At 43.7% G+C, this 25,181-nt stretch overlaps 1 protein-coding gene across 3 annotated transcripts in view; it reads left to right on the top strand.

The window, feature by feature from the left end:
- TP53BP2 (tumor protein p53 binding protein 2) overlaps positions 1 to 25,181 on the top strand; it is a 193,791-nt gene that overhangs the window by 126,578 nt on the left and 42,032 nt on the right. Inside the window, exon 1 of one of the 3 annotated variants that reach the window (XM_060091387.1) lies at positions 3,909 to 3,926. The exons of 1 other annotated variant lie outside the window; for it this stretch is intronic. Coding sequence is in view for 1 of the 2 variants with exons in the window: in XM_060091385.1 (XP_059947368.1) it covers positions 4,549 to 4,575 (27 nt within the window). In the remaining variant the exon portion in view is untranslated. Of the gene's footprint in view, positions 1 to 3,908; positions 3,927 to 4,275; positions 4,576 to 25,181 lie in introns of those variants that run through there. One more of the 3 variants, XM_060091385.1, reaches the window with a different exon arrangement.

Here is a 25,181-nt window from a genome sequence, read left to right on the forward strand (position 1 = left end):
TCTTTGCCCTTTCTGTTCCCACTGCCTAGAGTCCCATTCCCTCCCTCACTTCATCCCTCAGAGGACCTACTTCATCCCTCAGAGGACCTCTCTGACGCCCTATCCAACACAGACACTACTCTCTTTGGTTTACCTAGTTGCTTCCCTCGCCCCACAAAGTATTTATTATAATCTCATTCATTTATTGTCTAACTCCCTGACTAGAATCCAAGCTTCATAAAGGCAGAGTCTTTGTTTTGCAGGCTGTTGTATCTCTAGAGTCTAGAATGGTGCCTGGCAAAATTCAGGCACACAGAGTGAAATGAAGAAGAGGAAGGAAGTGGAGAAGGCTGTATGATGGGTTGGAAGTAGAGGAAAGGATATTGCAGGTGTGTAATGTAAGCTCCAACAGCCTCTATTTTATTGGGTAAGGAAACTGTGAGTTCATCTTCTGAGTGGAGGAGGGATGCAAGGTTTGGAACACCTGAGGGAAATGGAAAAGAAAGTAACATGGGGAGGAAGTTGGGAACTCAAACATTTGAACTCAAGCCAAACAAGTGATTAATTGTACTGTGCCTGGGGGTGAGGTGAGATCCAAAGAGGAGACAGCTCCTCCGCACCCAGCTGGTGGTGATTTGATTTATCTTTCTCGGAGTTGAATATAGAATTATAGGGTCGGGAGAAACGAGGACAGGCTCTCAGCAGAATAAGCAGGTGAGAGTGGGAATGAAGAAATAGGTGGAACTTTGGAAGGGCGAAAACAACCCACCTGAGAGCTATATGTGATGGCACAGAATCTGAAGGAATGAAACCAGAGCATAGACAGGGTTTCATTGGCTTCATGCTCAATGCCAAAAAAGAAAAAAAAAAAAAAAAAAGGAAAGAAAGAAAAGAAAAGACTCAACAGAAACATGCCTGCTATTTGGCAGCAGGGAATTCTTAATCGGCTGGAAGTGAGTTTTGGGACAAATCGCCAGCTGCTGTCCCCTTTTCTTCCTCTCCTCAGGAGAAACAGGCAGTAAAACAAACTGTGAGAACAGGCAGGAAAGAAATAGACCTGGGCCATCTTATTCCAATAATTCTCTCCTTTCTTCTACTGCTGTTATTATTTTATTAATAAGCCAGGGCTGCCGATGCCCCCTCTAAATGTAATTTACTATTGTGTGTGACCAGTTTTTGGATGGCAAAGAGAAATGTTTTCTCATAGTTGAGGATGGGACGTTTAGTGACCGATATCCAGAATTCCTTTCCTGGATGACCTGGATCATGGTATCTTATAGTTGTTTCTGAGATTTCTTTGTATGCCAGAAAATAATGAAAGCCAGCGGAATATGAAGTAGGTTTTTTTGTGTTACATAGTCCCTGCCGGATGCCAAAAGGGAGTCTTGCTTTCCACAAATGTGCTAAATTCCAGGATTAGGGTTTCTCTCTCTCTCTCTCTTTTTTTTTTCTTCTTTTTTTTGTGGTACGCGGGCCTCTCACTGCTGTGGCCTCTCCCGTTGCGGAGCACAGGCTCTGGATGTGCAGGCTCAGTGGCCATGGCTCTCGGGCCCAGCTGCTCCGCGGCATGTGGGATCTTCACGGACCGGGGCACGAACCCGTGTCCCCTGCATCGGCAGGAGGACTCTCAACCACTGCGCCACCAGGGAAGCCCGGTTTCTCTTATTTTTATTAAGATTCTCAAATTTACCATGATCGCCTCTTCCCTGCAACTTGCCACTCAGGGTCTTCTCCGTCTCAGTTGGTAGCAGCTTCCATCCTTCAGGACAAAAACCTTGAACTCACCCTTGACTTTACTCTCCTATTCCATATCTATCCTATCAGGAAATTCTGTGGGTTCGGCCTTCAGAATACATCCCACATCTGACCACTTTTCACCATATCCACTGTTACTGCCCAAGCCACTTTCATCTTTTTCTTGGATTATTGCAAGGTCTTCCTACAGGTTCTCTGCTAACTTTCTGTCTGTTTTCCACGGCAGCTAGAATGATTCCATTAAGATCTGTCAGATCATGGTACTCATCTGTTCAAAATCTTTCCATGACTCCCCACTTCACTCAGAGTAAAAGCCAAAGTCCTTACAATGGCCCTCAAGCCTGTACATTATCCGGCTCCTTATATCACTCTGCCTCATCTGCTGCTTCTCTCCACCTTATCTAGTCTCCTCCAGCCATCCTGGCCTCCTTGACAGTCCTGGAATATTCCAAGTAGGCTCCTACCTTAAGGCCTTAGCACTGGCTGTTCCCTCTGCCTGGAAGCCATCATGGAGGCTGTAGTTCAGAGATCCCCAACTGCCTGGCCACGGACTGGTACCAGTCCACGGCCTGTTAGGAAACCGGGCCGCACAGCAGGAGGTGAGCTAAGGGCATGCTAGCAAAGCTTCGTCCGCCGCTCCCCATAACGCTCATTCATCACTCGCCTGAACTATCCCCCACCCCTCCCCCTCCGAAAAATTGTCTCCGGGAAACTGGTCCCTGGTGCCAGAAAGGTTGGGGACCGCTGCTGTAGTTCACTCCTTCAAGTCTGTGCTCACAGATCGTCTTTTGAGTGAGGTCTACCTTGACCACTTGATTTATTTATTCAGTTATTTTAAAAGTTTTTTTGGATGTGGACCATTTCTTAAACCTTTATTGAATTTGTTACAATATTGCTTCTGTTTTATGTTTTGGTTTTTTGGCCATGAGGCATGTGGGATCCTTAGCTCCCAGACCAGGGATTGAACCCACACCCCCTGCACTGGAAGGGGAAGTCTCAACCACTGGACCACCAGGGAAGTCCCTTGACCACTTGATTTAAAATTGCACCTGCATGCCTCATCCCCTTAGCCCCTTTGATTTTTTCCTTATAACTATATTTGGTAATGTAAGTATTAATTATTAATATACTCAGCTACTGATTTTGTTGTCCACCCAATTTTTGTTTTCTTCATTAATGTATCCCAGCACTTAGAAGAATACCCAGCATGTAGTAGGTATTGGATAAATATTTACTGAATAAAGGGATGAATTCCCTTTACTTGACTTAGGACAATCCTCTTAAAAAAGCTAGACTTTAAACTAGATTTTTGGAGACATTTTAATACTAATCAAATTAGCCATACTTTAATATTTAATAGTTCCAGATATGTACCTGGGAGAGTAGGATAGGACTTTGATGGAGATTTTGGTAAGGGATATATTGGACAACGAAAGAATTGTCCATCCTTGAGGCTAGATAAATCCAGGTGCTTCACTCCACTTAAGCTCGCTCATAGGGACAATTTTGCCAGAACTAAGGCTTCCTGGAGTTAGGGTTCCCGGAATCTGTCTCCCTGGAAGGTGGAAGAGGGTACCTGAACCAGCTCTGCTACTCTTTCGAAATGAGCCTCTGCAATTCTCCTAGGCCTTGGCTTAGCTCCCTGCAAAGGGAGCAGTGTGTGGTCACATCCGAGACTGTCCTGAGGGTGTAACAAGCACCCGTCAGAGAGGAAATCCAGGACATTCTTGAGCAACAGAAAAGCAGCGCCTCAGAAAGCTGCTTTGCGCATTTCAAACTTTTTTGGTTTTATTTACCTATTTTAATTGTGGTAAAACAGACAAAATTGACCATTTTAGTCATTTTTAAATGTTTGGGTTTTTTGTTTGTTTGTTTTTAGTTATAGAAAGTCACACGTGAGTTCTAAATCAGAATTTGGACGATGGCAAATGAGACGAAAGGCGACAGCCCGAGGACTCCTTCACCAGGAACTCTCGGAATGCGCTGCGGGCTGAGACGGCCCCGCCGATCTCCATCTTGCTGGGACGGGGCAGTCGCCGGGCCTCTAGGGACATCGGCCATTCCAGCCGTGCGGCCGGGTCCTCCCATGAGGTCCGGTCGCCTGGCTTCGGCCGAGCCCCGCGGCGACCCGTCCAGGTGCCGAGTCTCGGTCCAAGGTTCAGCCTCCCGGCCCAGTTCGAAACTGCGGGGAGGTGAGGGCCGCAGCCCCCGGGCTCCTCCGGCGTCTTTCATTATCCCGTCTTTCAGAGGCGGTCTTACAGTCCCCGGCCCCGCCTGCAGGCGCGCGCTCCAGTCGCTCCGCCGCGCGCCCCCGGCGACGCGTCGTCCGAAGGCAAATAAAGAAAAGGTGACACGGCGCCCGCCACCCCGGGCGCGAGCCAGCCGCCTCGCCTCCCTCCCGCCGCGGGCCCGCGCAGGCGCGCGCGGCTCCGTCCCCGCGGCCTCCCCTCCCCCAGCCAGCCTCGCGCGCCGCGGGCGGGGCTCCGCGCGGGGGGCGGAGCCGGCGCGGGCTCGGCGGGGGCCAGGCCCGGGGATTAGTTGGTTTCGGAGCAAAGCGGGGAGTCCGGGCCGTCTGAACGCTGAGTAGACAAAGCCGCGTCCGCGGGCCCGGTCGGAGGTGGGCCCGGGGCTCGGTGGCGCCCCAGACCGCGGGGGGGACTCTGCGGACCCGCACGGCGCCCCGCCACCCGCCGTCGCTTTGCAACAGGTCCGCCACCTCCCGGGCGGCCTCCCTCTGCGCTCCCCACCCCCGCACCGCCCGACCCCCGGGGCGCCTCCACTCGGCTCCGAGCCGCGGTCTGGCCACCCGCTTCGATGCGGTTCGGGTCCAAAATGATGCCGGTAAGCGGGCTGGTGGGTAGGGGCCGGGGCCGGGGCCGGAAGTGTGCGGGGTCGCGGGCGGGGGTCTGGTGCGCGCCTTCGTGCAGGTCCCGAGAGGAGCCCGGGGGCCTGAGTCCGCGTCGCGGGTGGTCTTTGCGTTGCAAACCTCGGGAGAGCTGCTGCGGCTCCATCCTCCGGGCTCTCCACCCCAAGCTCCTGCGTGCGGGAGCGGGGAGACCCTCACCGAGGGGAGGGGTTCCAGCAACTGCTCCAGAGTCGGTGAAGCAGCCACTCGAACTTTTCTTTTTCTCTCTGGTTGGGTCCTGACTTTTTGCAGTTCTTGAAGGTCAAGAACAAGGGAACCGGGAATCTTGTTATTTGCTTTGTCTTTAAACAAACAACTTTAAGTTGGAGTGAAATATACCTACTGAAAAGAGAACTCTTGGTTGATTTTTAGTTGAATTTCGATCTTCATAGCTGTGATGGCAGCCAAGCCACTCTGTCTCTTTCTGGAAACTGGTTTTAATAAATGCAACCTCAAAGTTTTTGATCGCAGTAAACGCATTTGCCTGGTTCCTCCTGTTTCCCACAACTTGTTTAGCGAGACCTCTGAGAAGATTAGTGAGTTCTTTATAGGCTCTGTAGGCGTTTGACGTGGCCACCAGGACACAGGTGAACTGCAGGTTTGAGACATTTGAAAGGCCCCTTTCCTTCAACGGTCGCAGAACCTGGAGGGTTGCAGTGGCTTATGCAGACTTCAGTAGTGTGTTTCCTCGAGGAAGTTGTACTTAAACCTCTCCCACTGAAGCGGGATCATCTTGCAGTCATCCGATGTTTTCTTATGGCTTCGTTTGTTAAAACAAAGAAACAACTTTTCTTTTACTTTTATACAATCTGTGGAATGAGTGGCGACAAATTTTGTTTATATGCAGTCACGGATGCAGAATATAATATTCTTTCCCCAGGCCCCCTAGCTTGTGTTTAAGGAGGGCATCCTAAACTTTCACGTACTGGACACACTTAATTTATTGGATTTGATAATTGAGTTTACAGGGTTTGGGATAGTTTGTCCTGCCAGGGTTCAGGGAATTTGAAAGTGTTAATAGCATTATGCATCCTATTTTAGTTTAATACCTGGTTATGAAGTTAGGTTTGTGATGTGAATGCCCAATATTAAAATATGGACATTGGATAAGGGTGAGGGATTTTGCTGTTAAAATTTTTTATTCCTTGGATTTTACATTTCTTTGCCTTAAAATAACTTTTGCAAGTTGTCTGTGAATTCTTCTTAAAAACAGGAGCAAGACAACAAGTGTGAGTTGTTGCAATATGATTTCTTCCTTGAGGAAGTAAGGTATTCTTTGGGCTTTCTTAATGCTCATGAAAGTTTTTTTTCTCCCAACTACATACCAGATCATCACAATCTATAAAAATTTATGTAGCTCTTTAGACTATATTTAATTTAGCAGCATGGTTCTTCTGATTGCCTTTCCTAATGTCAGTAGACTCTTAATGAGATTGTGTGGTGTGATGGCATGCGCAGTATTTGCTCAGCTCCTACCTTTGTGACTGTAGCCTTTTTTCTTTTTTACTGATTTGTTCCTCAATTTAACCATCTGCAAAATGGGGATGATAGTAGCTCTTAGGGTGGTTGTGAGGATTAGAGTCACTGTTTATGAAGCAGTTAGTGCCTCATTGCCTCGCTTAGAATAGTTGCTAGATAAGAACTTCTCCTGAATTTGCAATATTGGTTAAACTGGAGATTTTTATACTTGCGACACACAAAAATATGAAACAAATTTTCATTTAGTAACCTCATGTTATATGTGTCTTTATCCTGTAATGTTTGGGATACTTGAAAATAAGACTGTTTTCTTAAATATATTCTCCTCTTTAGCTTTTAATATGGATTTTTATTCCACCAAGTGAGGTTTTGAATATATTACTTTGAAAAATTCTAATTTATCAGGAAGAGCATTATGCTTAATATGGAAAAATGGATAGTCTCAGAAAGTAGATAGTTGCCTCGATATGCTTTCTTGTTGGGGTAAAATGTACGTAACATAAAAATGACCATTTTAACCGTTTTTAAGGGTATAGTTCTGTGGCATTGAGAGTACATGTTTTGATCTGCTTTTAAAGGCATGCTAAAAATAATTTGCTGTTGATATTTAGGCTGCATTATATTAAAAATGTGCAAATAAATTGTGTTCATGTGTTTTCTCACCAAATGTTAGAGAATCAAGTGATTTTCTTCCATGTGGGACATGAAGTGATACTTGGACCCCAAACCAGAAGGGGATGATGCATTTTAGTAGGCTAACTAAAAATAAGTAGACAAGCGCTGAGAATCACAATAGAGGTAATGATAGGTTATTGCAGAAAAGGGGGTGATAATTACACTCATTTTCAGATACCTGCCATAGTTAGTATGTCTGGTTCTGTGATATTTCCACAACTTGGTGAGGAGAAACTGATTATTCTTTCACACTTGACAGCTTATTTTTTCTTCATTAAAGAAAGGGTCATTTGCAGTTTGACAGTATGGCTTTTTAGTGAGCCACTCTCATTGTATTTACTTATCAAATATAGGGAAATCATCATTAAAAGCAAAATTTCTCAGCCATTTAAAATTATATCGTATATCTTTCTTTTCATTACTTTCATTTTGTGAAGTGTTGTATTCAAAGAAGAATATTTTTATGAAGGAGCTTAGCTAACTCTAAAAGCATTCACTGTTCTTTTTAGATATAGTTTTATAAAAATTTTTGTTTGTACTTGCTGCTGAAACGTAAATTAACAAAATGTACACACAAAACCACACACAGTATTCTGCAGTGCCACATGGAAGGCCAGAGGACTTGAATTTGCCTGTCTCAGTGGTTGATGTCATATATTTGGCATTTATATCCAGCTGTGATGGAAATGAACTGTATCTGTGCTGTCCAGTGTGGTAGCCACCTGCCACCTGCAGCCCCTGCACTTGAAATGGGACTAGTGGGACCAAGGAATTGAATTTAAAAATATATATATTTAATTTTAATTACATGGAAATAGTCACATGTGCCTGGTGGCCACTGACTGTATTTACAGTGCAGTCAGTTTGACGAAGTGGCACAGAGGGTAATTTTACATTTGAATCCCATATTGCAGCTTCACATTTACGTTAATAGTTTAAATGAAATAGTGATGGCCTGTTTATCCCTAATGACTTGGAGAATGGTTTTTCCGATTATTTAATTTAGTGTTCTACCTAAACAAATTTTATCATGTAGCCCTAATACGGATATTTTCGAGAAAATAATAGCTTATTTTAAAGAGCTCAATTGAACTAATCATGATTTATTTTTAGGTTTATGGCTTCTTACCTTTTGGTGCTTCAGAGGTATCGTAATTATTTATAGTTATCCCATGATGCTGTGAAATAATATCTGATTATTTGAGCTTCGAGTCTGGGGAGTCTGGGACCAAAAAAATGGGATATTGTAGTAGCTCCTTTAGAAGTTTGATACCCGGTCAGTCGGATTTATATATTTCTAAAGGCAACTAGGTGCAGCTTCGTTAGATGTACAGCCCAAGAGCTTAACTTCTGCTGAAATACTTGTATTAGTTTCACGTAGAAGTGCTGGTTTTGTCCCTACTTTTTTTTTTTTTTTGCGGTACACGGGCCTCTCACTGTTGTGGCCTCTCCCGTTGCGGAGCACAGGCTCCGGACGCGCAGGCTCAGCGGCCACGGCTCACGGGCCCAGCCGCTCCGCGGCACGTGGGATCTTCCCGGACCGGGGCACGAACCTGTGTCCCCTGCATCGGCAGGCGGACTCTCAACCACTGCGCCACCAGGGAAGCGAAGTGCTGGTTTTATTTGCACATATTTTCCCAAACTGAAATTGTATTTTGAAATTACAAACCTTTCAAGTTATATAGCATTGAAACATTGTATTATTATGATTATACCATGTCCTGAAAGAATTTCTTTTTGTTGTTGAGTAGTAATGTAGCGAGTTAGTTTAGGTTTTATTCCAGAAGAAAGTTTAAGGTAGGTTCTCTATAGAATTGTAATTCTCAAAGGCTGTTAAACAAATCATCTATTTTAAAAAATGTGCAAAGTATCTCACATTTCATGTGCTGTAGTGAAATTTGTTGCCTTGTGACTTCTGCTACACTAATTAAACGCTGAAAAGCATTTAATAATTTCTGTATTTTTACCTGTTTCAGAGAAACCAGATTTAGACTTTATAAAGAAACGTAGCACAAACGTGTACCCGCTTCTATTTAAAAAATTAACTTAGAACTTCTTTATCTGGGAGGGACACGGAGGGTCATTTATTCATACACCGCTTCTAGGAAGAACTGTTTTCTCTCCCTCTTCACGTCCCCTGCCCCCCAGCAGCAGACAGTAAAAACAAGAAAACAAAACCTCTCTTTTCTGGAGCTTTTAAGGAATACTGTAGACCTTTATCTCTTGGTAATCTACCATAGTGTGTGAGACTCCTTAAAAAGTCTTTCTAAAGCTAACTTAACACTGAGCCATTCTTGCAGCTCATGTGAGGTCCAGCCTCTCTCCAGCTCAAATAGGGTAACTGCGTACCAATACATGTTGGTATGATTTGCCATCACGTACTGTAAACCTCTCACCACCCTTCTCTACCAACAAGTATCACAAAGAATATGAAGAATGGGATATAAGAATTCAGGAATCCAGGGTGTTCTTTTCAGCTCATGCCAGGTAGTCAAGTCAAACATTATTTAAATACTTTTTTTTTTGACGGTGTGCTAGGTCCTGAACAGAACATTTTCCTTAGGTGTCATTGAGAAAAGCAAACATAGATGACAGACCATGTGAGAGGCATACTTACACTGGAGTGGTAGGTTAGACAGTAAACTTTTTCATCTTCTTGGGGAGAGCCAAGAAGTCTTAGTCATTAGGAGATCCTTTAGGAGCACTGAGCATTCAGGAGGATTCTTAAAACGTTCTGCATACTGTCTTATCAAACGAAAACTATCTTATCGAAGAAATGCACATTCTCAACATAGTTAGATCATGTGCAAGAAAAGTAGCTTCGCAGACTCAGGCACTGTGGCCATTTTTAGCTCTTTTCTACATAAAACTTATCCAAAAAACAAATGATTTATTTGGTTAATGGAACCAGATTTTCATTGAAAATGTTCATGGGGCCAGTAAATACTGAACTTTCCCTTTTGAAATGCATATTTCAGTGGTTTTTCTAGAAACAGATTTATAACTTAGTACTATTTATTTAAATTTGAAACATTTCTACCAGAAATCCCTAAGGCACAAGTTTAGGGAAGTAAACTATTGGAGAATACCAGTTGACACTGCTAGTGGTAAAAATACAAAATGGTCAAGGCAGTGTATTGGTCTTCCACAGTGGAATGAACAACTTCCCTGTAAACCAGCATGGGTGAAAGCCCTGTGCCCTCATATCCCACCCAGGATGGAGAGGGAGCTTCTCCTGGAACCCCTGGTGTGCCCAACACCTGCCCCGAGGTTAGGCTGCTCATCCCAGGTAATCTCTTTATGACCCTGTGAAGCGAGGCTACCCCTTTCTCATACAACAGATAAGGAATTTCAGGCTCAAAGGGTTTCGGTAATTTACTGCAGGTCACTTGGCAGAAATGAAATGAAAACGAGGTCTACCTGTGAAGAAATGTTCTAGAATGTTTTGTTTTGTTTTGTTTTGGCTGAGCCGTATGGCATGTGGAATCTTAGTTTCCCGACCAGGGATTGAACCCTGCCCCCCTGCAGTGGAAGCGTGGAGTCCTAACCACTGGACCACCAGGGAAGTCCCTCTAGAATGTTTTTATATACTGGGCAGGACACTAGTCATGATGTTCTTTTGGCTAATGATAACTTCAAATATTGCTTTTCAGAGCATAACTATAATTATTTTTGACGTAGAAAAAGGAAAACAGAGGTATCTTCCCATATTTAAATCCAAACTGGATGAGAAGATTGGTAAATGTTTCTTAGCAAGTTTCGACTGATGTGGAGCTGACCTCACCCTGTGCAGAGTATTATTTTTTTCTACGTCTAATACTTCCATAGAGATCTTAGTTCTTCCACATCAGCAGGGAAAGAGAAGGGGTGTAACGATTACCTTTTTTTTTTTCCTCTTCTTTGTTTTTAATGTTTACCTTTTGTATGAGGGGTGTTGGATCATCTTTCTTTCCACGACGGTATCTTTAAACAGGGTGTGAAGGTGATGAGGTAGGAAAGAAAGGGTAGAGTAGACCAGGCGTGTTGGGAGCCGTGGAGGGCAAAAGTGCGGCGTCTGCTGAGAGATTGCCATCGTCCTTGTGCAGTCATCTCCAGTGGCTTGAGAGGTACAGCAGTGACTTGAGGGAATGCCCGCTGCTGGGGGGATCTCCGGACAGGGGCAGAGGGACAGCATGTCCCCTTGCTGCCCCAGGGTTGTGTGTATAGTGAGGAATAGTGATTCAGTTTAATCAGATGAATTTATCGGAAGGAAACTAGGGACTGATGTCAGACGAAATCACATTAAATCATCGCTCTTCATTCTTCCTCATTAACCTGCTGATTGTTTCTGGATGGCCTTTTGGAGGCAACATCTGTTCAACAGGTATTTAGTGAACATCCACTATATTCCAGCCACTGTTCTAAGTGCCATGGACACAGGATAGAAGGGAGCTTACCTTTTAAGGAGTTGAGTGTGGGGCTTGGAGGGGGGCGGATATGGAAAGTAATAAAACAAAACATGAGAGGTATGTAGGATTTGAATAGCATCATGTGACTGGGATGGCTGCTTTAGATTGGATGGTCAGGGAAGTGACATTTAGGCTGAGACCTGAATGACAAGAAGGGGCTGGTCTTGTGAAGATTTGTGGGAGGGGCATATCAAGTAGGCAGAATTCCCAGGGGCTGGTGCAAAGGCCCGGAGGAAGCAATGGGGATGGTGAGGCTGGAGATTAGCAGGCTGGGGGCGGGTGGCAGGAGCGGAGGTGGAGAGGTGCAGCGTGTAGGCTTTCCTGGGCTGGGGCGAAGATTTTAGGTGGCAGGGGAGGGGATGTGGCAGCCACTGGAAGAGTTTTAAGCAGTAAAAGTGACATAATCTGAGAGATTAGAAAAGATCCCTCGGTTGCTGTGTGAGAATGGATGGTTGCTGTGTGAGAATGGATGGTGGCGGTGCCAGAGCGAAAGAACTGGGAAAGGTGCGAGAGACTGATAACTCACGTCATAGGAAGACTACAGAAAACCACCTGAGATGGATAAAAGCGTTATCACCCTGAGGGCCCAGCTGTTAGTGTGAACTGGCTGTGAACTCAGTCCACACAGTGTGTGACTTGCTCTGGGCGTTCAGAAGCTTCAAGGGTGAGAGAAGAAACAGTAACACCTGCCCGGGGTTGGGATTAAGACCAGGACAGGGATGCGGAGGGTAACATGTCCACAAGCTCCTCCTGTGGGACTAAAGAGGAACCAGACTTTTTATATCGTTAGAGCGCTCTGCAGAGCTTGAGAGAAAGCCGCCTTCTGTCCTCGTGGTTCTTTAAACGGAGCGGGGCACATCAGGTTTCTTACAGAAGCCATAACCCTGCAAGTGTTTTACAACAACTGTGCCTTTGACCGTGTGACCACGCCACCTTGGAAGCTTCTGATACTTTCACCTACAAGTTCCTTGACCTCCTTTTTTTTTTTTTTTTTTTTTTTTTTTTTTTTAAGCGCTGTGATAATCTTCATTTTATTGACATATACAAAGCAGTCAGCGATCTAGGAAATTCAAGTCAGAGGTGACTTGAATTCTAGAAAGGGTCTCCTCGTGCCAGTGTTTTTCTGCACCCCGACAATATCTAGTTGCTAACTGATAGCTGGTTTGTGATGTGTAGGTCGTTTTTGGTAATTTATTGAGCTCCTGGAAAGGGGGGGCTATTTTATTTTATTTTATTTTTTTTGCAGTACGCGGGCCTCTCATTGTTGTGGCCTCTCCCGTTGTGGAGCACAGACTCCGGACGCGCAGGCTCAGCGGCCATGGCTCACGGGCCCAGCCGCTCCGCGGCATGTGGGATCTTCCCGGACCGGGGCACGAACCCGTGTCCCCTGCATTGGCAGGTGGACTCTCAACCACTGTGGGGGGAGCTATTTTGGATAACACTTTTATTTTAAAGGTAGATAGGATCCTTTCTCTGGTAGGCTTTGCTTGCTGCTTTCAGTGGTCAGGAGACCTGGGCGTTATCCTGCTTTCCTTCCGTTCTTCTGTTTTCTCCCATAATGGTTTCATCACTGTCACGGACCCCTCCTCTCTAGCCCCTGCATCACCCCTCGCCTGCCTGGACTGGGGTGATCCTATCCTTATTTATCTTCTTACCCTTACTGTTCTTCATGCCTTCAATCCATCTATACACTACTTCATGGTGGTCTTTCTTTCTTTTTTTAAATTAATTAATTGATTTATTTTTGGTTGCGTTGGGTCTTTGTTGCTGTGCGTGGGCTTTCTCTAGTTGTGGCAAGCGGGGGCTACTCTTCCTTGCGGTGCGCGGGCTTCTCATTGCGGTGGCTTCTCTTTTTGCGTAGCACGGACTCTAGGCGCATGGGCTGCAGTAGTTGTGGCATGCGGGCTCAGTAATTGTGGCTCGCGGGCTTCAGTAGTTGTGGCTCGTGGGCTCTAGAGCGCAGGCTCAATAGTTGTGGCGCACGGGCTTAGTTCCTCCGCAGCATGTGGGATCTTCCCAGACCAGGGCTCGAACCCATGTCCCCTGCCTTGGCAGGCAGATTCCTAACCACTGCGCCACCAGGGAAGACCCCATGGTGGTCTTTCTGAAACAGCAGTCTGTCTCTTCCCCCTCCAGAATTCTTCCAGACTGACTTGTATTACTTACAGACTATGATATAACCTCCTTAGCTAGATACAAAGTTTCTTTATTGTCTAGCCCGGTGGATTTCGATTTCGGCCTTTTTGTGTCAAGATAGACTTCCAGAATATTTTGCCTCTCAGTGAGCAGTGGAAGGGATTGAAAGTCTCAAAACACGGAACAAGTCAGCACTTCAAACCCAGCACCCACCGTGGAGGGGGAGTAAGTAGTGTGTTTGCTTTGTGCTGAATGGAAGAGCAGCCACCTCCTCACTGCTCAGCCAGCCTTCCTTCGGGATCGAGGGGCAGTTCTGGAAGATCTGCTCACCACCTCGCACGTGCTCCCAGGGACCCTGTGTTAGGACTGTTTGTGGGGCCTGATCCGTTTTCCTTTCTCTCACAGTAAGTTGCGCCTTCTTGTATATTGCCGTCCACCACCTGCTCTGCAGCATCTGACTTTCCCAGAATTCTCTGTGTGTGTAAAACAAGTTTTGTACGTTGTAGGTTTCTACGGCGCAGCTGCGACCCGGTTGAAAAGTGACCTGTCTCTTCTGTTCGTCCTCCCACCTTCCTGTTTCAGCAGTTCCAGGATTGCAGTGACGATAGCATGCTAAGTTTCCTCACGCCTTTACATGTGATGTTTTCCTGCCTGGATGGCCCTCTTCCTGCTTGTCTTACTCATCCTGCAGTTTTCGGCTCAGTAGTCCTCCCTGAAAGGAGTGCTTTTTTCCCCTGTACTCACTGCACGTCATCTGAACTTCCACCAGGAAGTTCTCCCGTTGTCACATGTTTGCTGTGCCCCTGTGTTGCTCTGTGTGCTGCTTGAGTGTGTGGCCGGTCCTCTTGTCTCTGTGTTTCTAACACTGAGCACAGTGTTTGACAGACTGTGGGCATTTAATAAGTGTTGTTTGGGTGATGAATGTTATTATTTTTGATTTTCTTTGGTGAGGGTAGTTCTTGCCTATTTAAATTTGTGTCCATAGTTGGGTTTTAAGCTTTCCCAGAGAATTTCACAGAGGTGAGATCTTTGAAAATGGAGGACCACTTCCATAGCAAAGTGCGAGGTAGAAAGGAAAGAAGTAGGAGCAGTGGTTTGGTTGTACTCATGGCATCATGGATGGATCTTAAAAATACACTGCTTACAGGGAACTCTACTCAGTACTCTGTAATGACCTATATGGGAAAACAATCTAAAAAAAGAGTTGGATATAGGGCTTGCCTGGTGGCGCAGTGGTTGAGAATCCCCCTGCCAATGCAGGGGACACGGGTTCGATCCTTGGTCCGGGAAGATCCCACATGCTGCGGAGCAGCTAAGCCCGTGCACCACAACTACTGAGCCTGTGCTCTAGAGCCCGTGAGCCACAACTACTGAGCCACGTGCCACAACTACTGAAGCCCGTGCGCCTAGAGCGCGTGCTCCGTAATGAGAAGCCACCGCAATGAGAAGCCCACGCACCGCAACAAAGAGTAGCCCCCGCTCACTGCAACTAGAGAAAGCCCGCGCACAGCAGCGAAGACCCAACAACAGCCAAAAATAAATAAATAAAATAAATAAATTAAAAAAAAAGTGGATATATGTATATATATAATTGATTCTTTACAGTACAGCAGAAATTAACACAACGTTGAAAATCAACTATACTCCAATAAAAACTTAAAAAAAATACGGTGCTTAGTGAATAAAAGCAAAAGATAGAATGAGGTCTGTAACAGTATCTTTATGTAAAACAAGACACATGCCTACACGACAGCAGTACTCAGTTTAGAAGAAGGCATACTAACCAACGTTAAGCTTACAGAATGGTTGAGATGGTGAGATGGAGAATGAACTAGTTGATATTTTTTTAGTTCTTTTACTTTGTTTTTTGTCTATGACAGATATTTAAAGCAGAGTAGCCTAAAGCTTTGGTGGAATTTGAAATCTGTCTAAATCAGGCTTCAGGCATAGTTGCAAAGGAGAGACAAGATTTCTTAGGTTATCCCAAAGTTAGCAGAATGCTTTGTTTTCTTCACTTGAGACGCTGTCTGGCTCTGAGAAAGCTCACTTTGAAGTTATACCACGTGTTCACATATAAACGCTTCTTATGCCTGATGACATGAACATACTCTCCTCATGTCTCCTGTTCACGTTCCCATCTTCTGGGGAACTTTGAGTCTTCGAACCACAGTATCATCGGTTCAGTTGAACAAACACGTATTACTGATTTGCTATGTGTAGTATTTTGTGGGGGCAGGAGAAAAACTGGGAGGAGGAAGCATTTAAGGACCAAAACCCCTGTCCCAAATGAATTTATAAATCCGTAAGACAGATAAGACAGGGATCCAAACAACTATGGTGTGAGTGGTTGTGTGAGAAGCAAAGAGAAAGTTTACTTCCGGCTGGAGGTGTATATATGAGGGAGGGACGGGGTTGGAGGCAGTTTTATGGCTTTGAATTATTCGAGAAGGATAGGGATGATTTTGACACTAAGGAACAGGGTGGAAGAAGCGTGAGCTATGCTCGGGAGGGAAGTGAGGAAAAGAGTGGGTTTTCTAGATTTCTCATTTGCTGATTTGAGGCCCTAACCGTGGGACAGATAATTTAAAATGCGTTTTGGGTCTTAGTATTTCTTTCTTTTTCTTTTTTTTTTTTTTAAATAAATTTATTTATTTATTTTTGACTGCGTTGGGTCCTTGCTGCTGTGTGCGGGCTTTCTTTTAGTTGTGGCGAGTGGGGGCTAGTCTTCGTTATGGTGTGCGGGCTTCTCATTTCTGTGACTTCTCTTGTTGCGGAGCACGGGCTCTAGGCGCACAGGCTTCAGTAGTTGTGGCACACGGGCTTAGTTGCTCTGCAGCACGTGGGATCTTCCTGGACCAGGGCTCGAACCCGTGTCCCCTGCATTGGTAGGCGGATTCTTAACCACTGCGTCACCAGGGAAGCCCCTGGGTCTTAGTATTTCTTGAAATTGACCAGAAATTCCTTGAAATTCAAAATATGCAAAGACAAATAGCATTGTATATGAATCTGATTTTTTAAATTGAAGTATCATTGATGTTCCGTATCATGTAAGTTACAGGTCTAAAAGTCTGTGTTTTGACATTGTCACTGGGTTAACCATTGGCATTATAATAGTTAATATACACTATACAGATTAAGGTGCACTGCTGTTATCTGTTGGTGAAACAACTAATGCTTTACTTTATTTACAGCACGTTACCCAGAAACTTAGCTTCCTGTTAGGTCCCTGCTTATAACCCCCTAATGCAGTGGTTCTCAAACTTCAGTGGGATTTCTGAGCCCCACCCCAAGGTTTTCTGAGTCAGGAGGTCTAGGCAGGGGCCGAAACTTTCTATTTCTGACAGGTTCCCAGGTGACGCTGGTACTGTTGGTCTGGGGACCACACCTTGAGAACTGCTCTAGTGACGTTTCCCTCATTCTTCAGCCTGCATCCCTTATTCTTGACCTACAAAAGGCCCTGCATCAGCTGTTTACCTCTCTGCCCTCGTTCACACATGCCTGTATTCCTGACATACTGGCCTTCTTTGTGGTCGTGCAACAGGCCAAGTCCGTCCCTGTCTCAGGGCCTTTGCATGGAATGTCGTCCCCGGATGTTTCGAGTGGCCGGCTCTTTCAGCCTCACTTCAGCTGCCCCTCCCCAGATGCCTCCCCCAGCCATGACTGGCCGCCTCCTCTCATCATCTGCGTCACTTTCTGTCACATCGCCTTATAACACCATGCTCATTTGTCTATCGTCAGTCTCTTTTTCCCGCCCCAAAGGGTGCAGGCTTTCCCATCACTGTGTTCCCAGTGTGACACTGGTTCTCAGTAAATCCTAATGGATGAGTGGATGAAAGATGTTGCAGTCAACAAGGAGTTGGGATTGAAAGGAAACTGAACGAGGAACTTCTTTAGAGTGACTGACGTTGATGGGATTAAGACTCAGTCTCAGGGGAGGTGACTGTTCTGTTGATGTAGATGAAGTGCTTATGTAACCAGATACCTAAGACCAGCTAGTTTTCAGTATGTAATGAATTTTTCCCGCAATTAAAGTAACCACTTCATATTTGCAGTGTCATTTTCCCCAGAATGGTAATTATCTCAGAAAATGATTGTGTACTCTAGGTGACACTGAATGAATGGCTAGAATATCCCATATGTGATGAACTTTTTTTTAACAGTACTGTTCAAATTGGTATTGAGACGAATGTGTCATTGATTTGTAGATTCTACTCACTTGCTATTGTGACCAAAGAAATAGCTTATGATGTAAAAAAAAAAATCCATTGAATATGATTTTATAATTTTTTTAAGTAACTCAGATGTCTCATAGAAACTGATGGACTGATGTTTAAAATATTCCATGCTAAAAAGGCAGTACATGTGGTGTATGAGTGGTACACGTAGTGTAGAAGTAGGTTTAAATATCATTGATCTTTAATACAACATTAGTAGATGTAACTCATGATAACTGATGAAGATTTAATAAAGCAGTTTAATGGACTCGAGAGTAACCTCTAGGCAGGAGAGACGGCTCAGAAGTCATAATAGGCCTCTGTAAGCAGTGATCATATAATAACTGTGATAAGGTTGGACTGATCATCAGCGAGGCTGGAGAGTATCTCTGAGGGAAAGGACTCAGAGGTGTAGTGTCCCCGCTGCTCCTGAGGGAGGCTCCACAGAGACCTCTGTTGGGTTGCCCACTGAGATGGGGGGAGAGGCGGAAGGGCCCACCAGGCTGGGATAACTGGGGTAACGGGACAGCACACTTCCTACAGAAGGCCGGCAGCCCAGCCCACCTCTAGGACGGAGTGTGTCCAAGATAGGGAGCCAGGTGAGCCACCGAGTGTTTCAGTGCACGCTCCCTGCCAGCAGAGCGACCACGGGAGCAGACAGCCGGGACTCCGAGGGGCGGGACGCTGAAAACCCCGGAAGATCGGAACTCTCTGCATCTCATTTCTAACCCCCTTCCAGGGTTGTAAGCCATAGTTGGGCTGAATGGCTCTGTGCTTTTGAGAGATTGAAAGAAGCTTTGTTTGTTGTGCTTTGTCTTAATCAAATCCCCTTTCTGTATGTATGAGTGTTAAGAGAGGTGTTTTTCTTGACCAGTTATAGGAAGCCTAGTAGCAGCATCCTCTTCTAGAAGGAAGTCTGGGGGCTTCCTTCCTTCATTACATTCTTTCTCCACAGAGGAATTATTAAATACACAACCCATCTTGACTTTAATCTCACTACTAGCATTATTACCTGGCTGTCCCTATGGTGAGTTTCCTGTGAGTTGTAAAATTGGGGAGGATTTATGTCACTCTTTTTACAGATTGTTCATTTTTCTCTAAAGGACAATTTTTTTTCTCCTCTTACATTCTTTTTTTTTTTTCCCTCTTAGGTAAACCTAAGCAATTTGAGTTTTTGTAAATCAAAGCTCTGAAGGTGTTATTGCAAAGCTTAATTTCCTTTCTCTGACAGGGAACGTCTTAAACTCTTAATTCTTTTTTTCTTTCTGTGGAACTTCACATGGTTTTTTTCAATCAAAGGAATAAACTTTGGCCTCTGACACAAGTAAATTTCTTGTAAATGCACTGACCAGTTTTTTTTTTAAATTTCCTCTTGGAAAAGTCTTCCAAATTTTAATCTGAAATAATTCCTCTTTCAAATGAGTCATTCTTGGGTTAATAGCATAGTGTTATAGTTACAGTGAATACATGTCCTGTAAAAATGGAACTCTTAAAAATAAATCTTTGATCTATTCTTTTCAAATGAAAATTGTCTGTGACTTGGGATGTTTGGAAAGGCAAACCTTCCTTCAGACATGACAGGTGTGAATTACTGTGCACAGCGTGTGGGGAGGTGTGGCCTGGCCCAACTTAACATAGTGTTTGATCTTTCCCTGAATCTTCTTTCTCTTCAGATTGATCACTTTAAGAATCGAACCACACTTACTATTTTTAGTGAAAGATTTTCACATTCTTTTATCACAGTTTGTATTGTGTTATGTGTACTTCTAAATTGTAAATTACTGTAAAAATATATTAACATTGAGATTTAAACAAATTTAAAGTGACAACTATACCCGATCTCCTAATACCACGGATTTCACTTAACGTATTCCATACAAGTCAGTTCCTGTGTCCATATGTTTTAGACTTTTTTTTTTTTAATTTATTTTTGGCTGAGTTTGGTCTTTGTTGCTGCGCGCGGGCTTTCTCTAGTTGTGGCGAGCGGGGGCTACTCTTCGTTGCGGTGCGCGGGCTTCTCATTGTGGTGGCTTCTCCTGTTGCGGAGCATGGGCTCTAGGCGTGCGGGCTTCAGTAGTTGTGGCTCACCGGTTCTAGAGCGCAGGCTCAGTAGTTGTGGCGCATGGGCGTAGTTGCTCTGCGGCATGTGGGATCTTCCCAGACCAGGGCTCGAACCCGTGTCCCCTGCATTGGCAGGCGATTCTTAACCACTGCACCACCAGGGAAGTCCCCAGATGTTTTGAATGGTTACAATCTACAACTTAATATTACTGTTTTATAACTTTATCTTACCATTTTTCTAACACTATACTTACAGTAGTTGGTAGCTGGGTCATAGTCCTTCCAGCAGTTGTATTTTAACTTACTTTTCCTTGCTTAACTTACTGGATATTTCGTTTTCTATCTTGCTGTTTATTGATCTAGCACCGTAGTGAAAATCTTCAGGCATTTAGAGTTTTTCTTCATTTTATTTATTTCTCTAGGGGTAATTCATGAGGTATACATAAATTTATGGTTTTTGATATATGATTCATTTTACTTTCCAAATGGGATTTTAAACAATTTTTAGTACCATCATTATGTCTTTGAATGAATCACTTTCCCACACCCTCATCTCTGTTAGATCTTATCTTTTAATAGAAGACTAATTTAATAGTTGTAAGTGATGCCTTGTTGTTTTAATTTAATTTATCCTCCCACCCCCAAGTTTTACCATTTGTATTGCCCTGTGTGATCTGTCTGTTATAGCCTCTGATCTTAAGTATACTCTAGATTTGACTCTTGTTGTTTATTGGGTAATCTATTCTCTTTGTGGCTCATACTATAAAAAAATGAAGTTCTTGATTTGCAAGTTGGAAAGAAGTTAACAGTTTATGTCTGTATGTCACTGAGAAGGGCTGACCAGCTTTTAAGGGAAGAAAAGCCATCTCCTCTGTTCCATCCAAGCTAGACGTCGTGAGCATTTTCAGATGCCCCAGCAATTTATTGTCCTCATAGCCGCAGGTGCAGCTGTAAAGGCTCATGTGGTTTTTTTTTTTTTTTTTTGTGCGTTGACATAAGTTTACTGAATCCAATCATTAGGGCTCATATACTGAGGCAATACTTAGCTGTAGAGTGTTGGATACTATTGGAAGATTTGAAGTGTGGCCACCCACTCTTTTTTTTTTTTACCATCTTTATTGGAGTATAATTGCTTTACAATGGTGTGTTAGTTTCTGCTGTATAACAAAGTGAATCAGCTATACACATACATGTATCCCCATATCCCCTCCCTCTTGCGTCTCCTTCCCTCCCACCCTCCCTATCCCATCCCTCTAGGTGGTCACAAAGCACCGAGCTGATGATCTCCCTGTGCTATGCGGCTGCTTCCCACTAGCTATCTATTTTACGTTTGGTAGTGTATATATGTCCATGCCACTCTCTTGCTTTGTCACAGCTTACCCTTCCCCCTCCCCATCATGTGTTGTTTTGATCTGATCATTGCCGCACTCTTTATGATGAAATTAATTTACGTCACAAGTTCCCAGGAACACATTTGTGAGTCAGTGAGAATAACAAGGTTTCTCATGGCAGCCTCCCAGGGGATTTAACTCTAGGGAACTCCATTTTCTTTGCTTCCATATGGGAAAGAAGCTAAGGAAGTCACCTCTGTTTTCTTGAGAATATGGTATTTTAAAAAATCTGGAGTGTCAGGAAAAGATGGCATTTTGGAAGTAAGGTTACTACAGATGATTATTTTTCTATTATTTCTTTATGCTTTCCATTAATTTATGCCTCTGTTGAAACCTCAGTCTACCTCAGATCACATTCGTCTTTCTCCTTTCTGAATTTCCGTTTTACCTACAGCCTCACTCATGTAATTCGGTACTGAATTGTTCTCTAATCTTTTCATGAGTAAATTTTATTTCTTTTAAGAGATTTTTATATTTCTCACATCGTAAGTATGTAGTAGGCATTTTTAACTGTGATATAATTCACATACCATAAAATTCACCCTACAGAGTATATAATTCAGTAGGGTTTTTTTTTTTTTAGTATATTCACAAGGTTATCACCACTAATTCCAGAACATTTTTATCACCCCAGAGAGAAACTCCATCCTCCAGAGTCACTCCCTATTCTGCCTCCCCCAGCCGCTGCTAAACATTAATCTAGTTTTTGTCCCTATGGATTTGAATATTCTGGATGTTTCTTTTTGTGTCTGGCTTCTGTCACTTAGCATAATGTTCTCAAGGTTCATCTATGTGTAGTATGCATCAGTACTTCATTCCTTTTATGGCTGAATAATATTCCGTTCTAATGGACATTTAAGATATATTTCTTGATGGTTTATTTTTAGTCCCCAGCTAAAGTTAAGGCAGTATGGTAACCCTAGAAAAGCATTGTCAGACAGATATTTGCCTTACGTATCTCACAGCAAGGGCCCAGGGAATAAAAATGGTACTTTATGTTTATCTTACTAATTTCATTGATTCCTTAAAAAATCAATTTTATTATCCAAGTGATGTTTAATCATTCTAGAAAACTTAAGCATAGATAAGCTCCCCCAAATTTATTTCATAATCTTATCACCAAGGCATAACTACGGTTAATTTGGTGAATTTAATTCCAGGCCTTCTTTTTTTTTTTTTGCATGTATTACGTGTATGTATGCACATATATTTTCCATTTGTATAATAAGATATGGTGAATACTGTTTTGTAATAAAACAATACATAACTGACACATTTTTGAAAGTTTTGCTCTTTGTGCTTTTTCCTTCTAAAATGTTTTGGTATCAGATGCTGCTAAGATTTAGCAGTTTTATTTTTTATCATTAAAGATCATGAATTCTTGGCCACAGTTGTTTTCAGAAGGACTTAGTTGATAGAATAGGCTAAAATTTCTTTCTTTAGTAAGTTTTCAACATGCTGATAAAACTGCTTCATCAAAATGAAATAAAAACAGCGTCATCTTGATTTTGTTTTATTTTTTAGGTAATTAAATTACATTTTGAAGAATTCTTTTATCTTTTGTAGCACAGTACACTTATGAAACAAAGATGAAAGGAAAGTAGCAATATAAAGAGCATGTGTGCCTACTTTTTCTCAGGTTAACATGATAGATTAGTTTAACCAGCCCTCTGTTTTGACCCTCTTCTCTTTTTTCTTACATTCTTCTTTCATTTTTTTTTAATATTCTTTTCTGTTATGGTTTATCCCAGGAGATTGGATATAGTTCCCTGTGCTATACAGTAGGACCTTGTTGTTTATCCATTCTAAGTGTAATAGTTTGCATCTACTAACCCCAAACTTCCAGTCCATCCCTCCCCCAACCCCGCCACTTGACAACCACATCTTTTTTCTTTTTTGTTCCTTTTCCAAGTAAAGTTAAGAAGAAGAGAATTGATACTTACTGAGAAAATGCCTGTTTCACTTCCTCTATAAAATTTGAAATAGTTATAAATTATCAGTAAAGCCCATAATTGTGGGCAGACTATAATGAAAAGATTTAAAATTATAAGTGATATATAAATGCAAGTGATATTTAACCTTTATAACTTGGGGACATACTTAAAGTCTGTAAATTTAAAGATGGGTGAAGTGAGTTTTAAAGGTTGATTTCAAATGGTGTGATGCTTTGTGTTCTAATCAGAATTTTCTAGGGGGAAGTGTAGCAGTTATAGGTATTATGGCCGTCAGGGGCAGCTGGACCCGGTGGGTGGTCCCTCTCCCCCACCCCTTCTCTGGTGTGGATGGGAAGACACTTGCTCTCAGCTGCACATGAACCGTCATACTGTCATGGCTCAAAGACACCTCTTCCAGCTATATTGCTGTCACCGTGCTGTGGTGTCCAATTAAGAAATCTTCAAAATAAAGGTAATCTTTGTAACTTAAAAAGTAAAATAATCACTACAACAAAGAAAATAAGTGAGAACGGGACTGTGCTGCTTTGGCCAAGCCTAGCATGAAGTGTTTGTGGGTTCTCCGGATGCAGATCACCGCTGGGCAGTCTAGAGAGCAGGCAGTGGCTAGAGATACAGATTCAGTATCATCAACATCATTTCCTCTCTTGACTGGATCATTCCATCCATTAAAGCGTCCTGTAAAAACTCCATGTTGAAATCAAGAAGAAACAAAGCACCCCTTTTACTCTGTCTTCTTCCATCTGTGGCTCCATTTTTTCCGTCTTTCTGTTCTGAGTCTCTGCATCCTTCCCTCAGGTTCTCAGCCTGTCTCAACCAGGCCTTCAGCCTCGTTCCTCAGACAGCGCTGGTCAAGGCGCCCAGCAGCCTCCATCTTGCCGAGCCTGGGGACCAGTCCTCAGCCCTCACTTCTGAGATCTCTAAGCTTCATCTGAAACACTGTCTTTACTTGGTCTCTGGTACTCCACACTCCTTTGGGTTTCTTTCTGTTTTTTTTATGGATGGATCTTTCCCAGTCCTTTGCTGGATCCTTGTTCTCTGTGGGACTTCTGGACGAGACCCCTGACTTGTGGGCCCTTCCCCAGCATGTTCCTCCTTCCTCATCTCAGGAAGTCACACTACTCTTTTTTTTTTTTTTTTTTTTTCTTTGCGGTACGCGGGCCTCTCACTGTTGTGGCCTCTCCCGTTGCAGAGCACAGGCTCCGGACGCACAGGCCCAGCGGCCATGGCTCATGGGCCCAGCCGCTCCGTGGCATGTGGGATCCTCCTGGACCGGGGCACGAACCCGCGTCCCCCGCATCGGCAGGCGGACTCTCAACCACTGCGCCACCAGGGAAGCCCCACACTACTCTTAACTCCGTTGCTTGGACACCAAATCCACGTTCACTCTTAATTTCTCTCTACGCTCACATCCCGTATTCTGTCCGTTAAGCAAGTCTTGCTGGCTCTGCTTCAAAATAGAACCCCAATCCAGCCATTTTTCACTACCTTTGCTGTTACCTGCAGTCTGTGCTACCATTATATCATTTTATGTGCTACATTTCCTCTTAATTGATCTTCCATGCCTGTCCCCCTGTAGTCTATTCATATAGTAGCCAGAGTGATTTTTTAAAAAATGACATAAAAATGACCTCAATACCCTGTTCAGAATCCTCCAGTGACTTCTTTTTTTTTTTTCTTTAAATTGAGATATGATTTACATACCACCATTTTGAAGTATCCAATTCAGTGGTTTTTAGTGTGTTTACAAGATGGTACAACCATCACCACTAATTCCAGAACATTCTCATCACCCCAGAAAGAAGCCCTGTACCTCTGAGCAGTCACTCCCCCAGCCCTGGCAACCACTAATCTACTTTTTGTCTCTAATGATTTGCCTCCAATGGTCTCTTAGATTAAAATCCAAATTCCCTGCTCTGGCCTTTGAACAATGGTTCTCAGCTTGTGGTTTCCAGAGCAGCAGTATCAGCATCACATGGCAGCTGGTTAGAAATGCAGCATCTCAGTCCCCATCCTAGATCTACTGAATCAGAAACTCTGAAGGTGGGACCTAGCCATCCATAGTTAAAGACCCTCTCTCTGCACCACATCTTGAGGACCAGTGGCGTCTAAGGTCTTGCATCATCTGGCCTCTTTGAATTGATCTCCTATAATCCTTTCCTCTTGCTCTCCCTACAGTGACCTTC

Source organism: Mesoplodon densirostris, chromosome 2 (genome assembly GCF_025265405.1).
Source record: "Mesoplodon densirostris isolate mMesDen1 chromosome 2, mMesDen1 primary haplotype, whole genome shotgun sequence".
Classification (NCBI taxonomy): domain Eukaryota; kingdom Metazoa; phylum Chordata; class Mammalia; order Artiodactyla; family Ziphiidae; genus Mesoplodon; species Mesoplodon densirostris.